Below are 6,138 nucleotides of genomic sequence, written 5' to 3'. Positions count from 1 at the left end.
TTTGGGTTCGGAGGGTTGGGCCTCAGGCCCCTGCCAGGCCCTCCACCCTGGGTTCCAGGCCCTGCACCCTGGGTGCCAGGCCTGGAGACAGCCATGTCAGAGGTGGGGGGGACACATGGAGGGCGGTTGGGGGAGCGACTGGGAGAGCGACTAGGAGACCGGGGTGGCTTGGGCAGAGGTGGGGGTACAGTCTGGCCCGAGGGGGCCCCTGGTCGGAAGGTAGGGGACAGCAGTCCAGGAGAACGGGTGCCAGGCTCTGGAAGGCCCTGACCCCCATCCAAGGGCAGAGTCTGGGGTGGCCGTGACAGAACAGGATCGTCAGGGCTGCTTCGGGAGGCCTCAGGCCGAGCTCGAAAGGAGGGGGAGAAACGAGGGTCTGGGGAGGCTTGGGTTGGGGGTGAGGAGCTTGTAGGACCAGATGCCTGAGGCGGAGGCTGGAGATGCCCTTCGGAAGGAGGGAGAGGCCTAGAGGCTGGGATGTCTCTCTGCCTAGCTGGTGTCCATCCCACAGAGGCTGGGGCTGTCGTCATGGGGGATGGAGCCAGGATCTGGTCTTGAGAGGGCGACAGAACTGGACTGAGCACAGGGGAAGGGTTGGAGGAGGGTTGTCGGGGCTGTTCCTCAGAAGCCAGGGCCAGGCTCAGGCCAGAGGCTGCCAGTGCTGGCTTGGGCCTCAAGGAGACAGGGGGTACCGGCTTTTTCTGGTCCCTGGAATTTGGAGCCAGACTAGGTCCCAGGGTGGCTGGAGGAGGCCTCGTCCCAGCCGAGGCAGACATCACTAGCTGCCCCAGAGATGTTGGAGCCAGGGCTGAGCCTGAGGTTGCTGGGGGAGGCTTTGGTCCGGCTGAGGCAGACATCACCAGCTGGCCCACAGATGTGGGAGCCAGGCCAGAGCTACAGCAGGCAGGAGCCGTTTTCTGTCCTCCAGGAGTAGACAGTGAAGCCAGGATAGGTCGGGGAGATGCCAGAGCCAGTCTCGGCCCTTCTGAGGACGACAACATGGCTGTGCGTGGACCCACAGGTGCCAGGGCCAGCCTTGGTTCGGAGGGTACTAGGGCTGCGCTCTTCTTCGCTGGGAGCTGAAAACTTGAATCCACCTTGTAGAGGACAAGTCAAAGACTCAGGGTGATCCTAACCAGGACATTGGGCCCCAACTTCCATAGAGACCCCGGCAACCCTCATCTAAGAATGACACATCTTTCCAAGAAGGTTCTTCCTGCTCTCTTACCTCAATCCATTCTGCTGCAGGTCAGCTTCTCTCTCGGAGGAGAGAGGACTCAGAACCCTATCCCTTCCAAGTATGAAACCTCTTTGACTGTTGGGGAAACCGAGACCCTGACTCAAAAGAGGCAAAGCATGAGTCGGAACCTGGGTAATCCTCCCACTGCAGTCTCTACAGCTCCCCCTGCCTAAATCCTGACACCCCAGGTCTGCCCACTTAGGGCACACAGAGTCTAGCCTGTTAAATATCTCTCCTTCCTCCGTGGTGCCCAGACACCCTGAGGTTCTCCCTGCGGAACACCCCAAACTTCTTGGGCATGAACCCTATCTGTCCTCTCACCCATTCTCAGTACTCCATGCAGCGGGAAGAGATGGGGCTGAGATTGGCATGTAGATCCCAAACCCAGCTCTGCGTGACCTTAGGTAAGCACCTTTCTGCCCAGGGCCTCAGACTGGGCAGACTCCTATCCTGGGTGAGGGGTCCCTGGCCATACCATATTCTGGGGAGTCTTGGTCTTGTAGTCTGTGCACTTATGAGCAACATTTGCTCAAGCCCCATGGCATAGTCAATCCTCACCGAGTATGAGCTAATATTCTTAGGTAAGCACCTTTCTGCCCAGGGCCTCAGACTGTCTGGGCAGACTCCTATCCTGGGTGAGGGGTCCCTGGCCATACCATATTCTGGGGAGTCTTGGTCTTGTAGTCTGTGCACTTATGAGCAACATTTGCTCAAGCCCCATGGCATAGTCAATCCTCACCGAGTATGAGCTAATATTCAGAGCAAACCCGATTCTGAATTGATCATGGGGTCGCACCTCCCTGCGCCCAGGTCGTGCCCTTTTACCCTCTCCCTGTCTCCCTCACCTGTGAGGACAGTCAAGCCGCTATCCCCTTTGTGTCGGCAGGTGGAAGGCGGTGTTAGGGCCCTGCAGGCGCCTCCTCTCCCTTCCCATCTGTCCCCTGTTTCTGATGTCCCCTGTCTCCAGAAGACAGGATAAGCAGTCCTTTTGCCAAGGAGGGCAGAAGAAGGTCTACACTTGCATCAGAGTAGCCCCGTCCCTGCCTCTGGAGACGCAGTTCTGTCTCTGTCCCGTGTCCTTCTCGGTTCAGAGAACCCGAAACTCTTGTCCGCACAGCCTCCCCAAACTCAGCTCTTTCGGGCTGCATTGTGGGCACACTCCTTGGCTCCAAGTGTCCCACTCTGTGCCCCCTCCCCCTAAGCCACCACGCTGCCTCCAGCACTAACAACTTAGACATCCCAGATGCCACAGTTTTCCTCTTCAGAGACAAGCCCCCTCATTTTGCATTGGCTCAGAGAGGATAAGCAACTTGTCCAAGGTCACACAGCAAAGCTGGAGCACAGCTGGGTCCCCTGACACCCAGTCCAGGGCTCTCCTGGGGGTGACTGGAGAGGGCTAACTCCATCTGTCTCTGGGCATCCCATCACTGCCGCTCCACCCTCAGGGTGCCCTCTTCTCCAGCCCTTGCTTGGTGAGCAGAGGGGAATGCCAGACCCTCAGTCAGGGGCAATGGGGTGCCTGCAGTGTGGGGGATATGGGATCAGAGATCAGGAATGGGGGGGCTGGGTTTTAGGGGTCTTACCTCAGAGGGTGTCTCAGTTTGGAAAACCCCAGGGGGCCCGGGTAGGGGTCCCAGACCAGCCCTGGACCCCACCCTCCCTCTGCCACAGCCGCTCTGGCCCTCCATGTCTGCAGCCCCCAGCAGCCCGGACTCCCTCGGGCTCTGGCTCTAGCTCCTCCGCTCCCGGGAACCAGTGATGTCATCAGCCGGTTCAACCTGCTGAGAATTTAAAGGCACAGGCGCCTTCTTCCCAACCTGGCATGGCCAGGGCAAGGTGTCTACACACTGGGAACACTTCAAGAGGGCTGCTGAGGCTGGAATAGCTATGGGTGTGTGTAGGGAGGAGGGGAGCGGAAGAACATGCCCATTGGCCTGGCCCTGGTCCTAACTGGCAGCCTGGAAGAGGCTGTCTGTCTGCCCCCACCCTCCTGCCAGTAGGCCTTGCCAGCCCTTGCTCCAGGGAGGGGCAGTGTCACACCTGTGGGCAAGGTAGGGGCAGGTGGTTCAGAGGTTGGCACGCTCTCCAGGGCCTCAGAGACACCTGAGTCCTACCCTGATCCCATGACCTTCCTGACTTCATGCCAGCTCAAGCCTCGCCTTGGCCCCCACCCTTGCCCCATTTTCAGGCCTTGTGTCTGCCCCCCCCTTACCCCCCTCCATCCCCCGCCTGGCATTCTCCTTCCCATCCCAGAACCAGACACTCAGGCTCCAGCCACTGGAGTCCTTTCCCAGTACCAGCCCCTCCTCTTCAGCAGATACTTCGCTGCCCTCAGATGTCCCCACATCCAGGCCTGTCCCTCCCATTTTCCTCTCTCTGGGTATGGTTTAGAAAGGGGTCTTGCTCAGGGTCACCTTTGAGCTGAAGCGGTGTCCTGCATTTCAGTGAGGAAACTCAGTAACTGAAACCGGCACAATTAGGGTGCCTGGAGGAAGGGAACTGGGGTGCAGCAGAGCCAGCAGTGGGGGAACGGACTGGCTGGAGGGCCAAAAACAGACCTAGGGGCCCCTATGGCCAGGACCCAGCACAGGGCTGGTCCCCACCAGGTTTAGGGGATGAATGAATGAGTGAATGAACAGAGATGACTGCGGGCTCTGTTCCTGCTCTTCTCCATTCTCACTCCTTTCCGCTAAGTGGTCTCTGAAATTCCAATTCTTCTAGAATAGCTGAGTTGCTTAGAGAGGAGTGCGCCGCCCAGTCATGCAGAAAACGTGAAGAGTTTTGTGCCCAGGACTTCCTGTTGGTCAACAGTCATCTCTGCACCTTCATGGGCCTGTGCAGACCCCTGCATGAAGGTCACCTCTGCTCCACTGCCTCTGGGTCTAGTCTGCATTTCTGGGCCAGCGTCTTTGTGAGGCTGGAATTTGCAGGGGCAAAGACTCAGGTCATATTACAGTGCTGGGGTAGAAAGATCTTTGGATCTTTGAACAGTGACACAGTGGCTGCCGATGATGACAGGGGCTGGGGGGTGGGTGACCACAGTGGTGAACGTAGTGATGTATGGAATTATGATGATGGAGTGCGAGCTGACAGTGAAGGGAGTGCAGATGGCGGTGAAGGTGTTGACAGAGGTGGAGGTGATAGTGATGGTTCAGCTAAACAGAACTGGGGGAGGCAGTGGAGGTGCCAGCGATGGCAAAAGTGGAGGTGATGACGATGTGGGTACTGGTGATGGTGGAGGAAGTGGAGGTGATGGTGACATGGGTGATGGAGGAAGTGGAGGTGATGGTGACATGGGTGATGGTGGAGGAAGTGGAGGTGATGGTGACGTGGGTGATGGGGGAAGTGGAGGGGGGGGGGACACGGGGGGTGGGAGGTGATGGTGACATGGGTGATGGTGGAGGAAGTGGAGGTGATGGTGATGGGATAGTAGAGGTGATAACAAAGGGGCAGGTCACGGTGATGGTGGAGGCAGTGGAATGAAGGGGTAGTGGTGATGGTGATGAGGGGGCATTAAAGGTGGAAGAGATGGGGCAGAGGAGATGGCGGATGTGCAGATGGAAAGGGTGGTGATGGATTGGAGGTGAAGGTGGGATGGCGCCGAGGGAGGAGGTAAGAGTGGACACAGTGGTGATGCTCAGGTCACCAGGGAGGGGAGGAAAATTCAAACTCATCCTGCTCAGACCCTCTGACTCTTATTTATTTATGTTTTAGGTTTATTGGGCCTGCTCTGAGGCCTGGCAGTTCAGGCAGCCAGAACCCACGTGGCTGACCACATAGTTCAAGTCCCAGATGCAGCAGCTTGAGGAATACGCCCGGTGTGTGTGTGTGTGTGCGCCTCCTCAAAATCTCAAAAAGAGAGAGAGGTGGGGGAGAAGAGGTTGTGACATGTCCATTCCCCAGGGGTGTGTGTGGGTTTCTTCTCACCCTCTTCCTCTGTCTCTTTGGTGAATACACCCTTAAGCCAAAACTAAAACATCTATTTATTTATTTCTGGAGAGAGAGGAGAGAGAGATCCCCCCACGGGGTCCTGATTGTGATCTGTCCCCAGCATTCAGCCAGCCCCAGATCATGGGCATGTGCCTGACAGACTCGGGTGGCAGGAGCAGGGGGTGTCTCAGGACTTGAACTGGGAACCATTCCATGTGGGATTGCCTCGTGGAGTGTTATGGTGTCACCCCCTGACTCTTATTTTACAAACGAGATAACTGAGGCTCCCAAAGGCACCCAGCTTCTGATGTAACCCTGGAGGGGATTTGGGGGGATGGGACAGAAGCAGGTCCCTAGGACCAGGCCCAGCACTCAGCCATCTGGGGCTGGGACTGAAGCATCAGTGCCCTTCCTAGGCCAGACAAATGTTATGCAAATGTGTATGTGGAAGGCTGCTCTCCTCCAGGGGACAGCCCAGGATTTCCCATCATCCCTCCCTCCCTGAGCTTAGACCCTGCAGGGAACTTTGTTTTTAACCCTGCCACTGCCTATTTGGGGGAGGTCCTGATTTGTGTAAGGGGGATAAAAACAACAACAACAACAACAAAACATAGAACAAAAAAATAACAGAGTCTCCTACATTTGCTGGGAGCGCCGAATGGGATAACATGCATGATCATTTAGCGCAGAGCTGGGCGCCCGAGCTCTCTATGAAATCGGATTCTCTGTAGTTTCCGTCCTCACCTCCTAGTCCAGCCTGCCCATTTGGTGGATGTCGAAACTGAGGCCGAGAGCAGTTGTGTTCTTGGGAAGAAGGGGACGGGGATCAGGGATCTGAGACACAGGCTTGGCCTTTCCAGGGGAAGGGGGCGAGGGGGGAGGCGGACCCTGACTGAGAAGGGAGCGGGTAGGAGCTATATTTGAGCTCCTGGCGTGATGACTAAGGAGGCTGATAACAGGCTCTGGGG

The 6,138-nt window shown here is 57.2% G+C and overlaps 1 protein-coding gene across 1 annotated transcript in view; it reads right to left on the bottom strand.

The window, feature by feature from the left end:
* INPP5J (inositol polyphosphate-5-phosphatase J) overlaps positions 1-3,004 on the bottom strand; it is a 10,707-nt gene extending 7,703 nt beyond the window's left edge. Inside the window, exons 1-2 of the mRNA XM_027771623.1 lie at positions 2,824-3,004; positions 90-1,097 (exon numbers count right to left, since the gene is read on the bottom strand). Coding sequence (XP_027627424.1) covers positions 90-1,097; positions 2,824-2,928 — 1,113 coding nt within the window. The 5' untranslated portion in view covers positions 2,929-3,004. The remainder of the gene's footprint in view (positions 1-89; positions 1,098-2,823) is intronic.
* Between the last annotated feature and the right edge of the window lie 3,134 nt (positions 3,005-6,138).

Source organism: Tupaia chinensis, unplaced genomic scaffold (assembly GCF_000334495.1).
Source record: "Tupaia chinensis unplaced genomic scaffold, TupChi_1.0 Scaffold000226_1, whole genome shotgun sequence".
Classification (NCBI taxonomy): Eukaryota; Metazoa; Chordata; class Mammalia; order Scandentia; family Tupaiidae; genus Tupaia; species Tupaia belangeri.
This window is presented reverse-complemented; position numbering and strand designations above follow the sequence as displayed.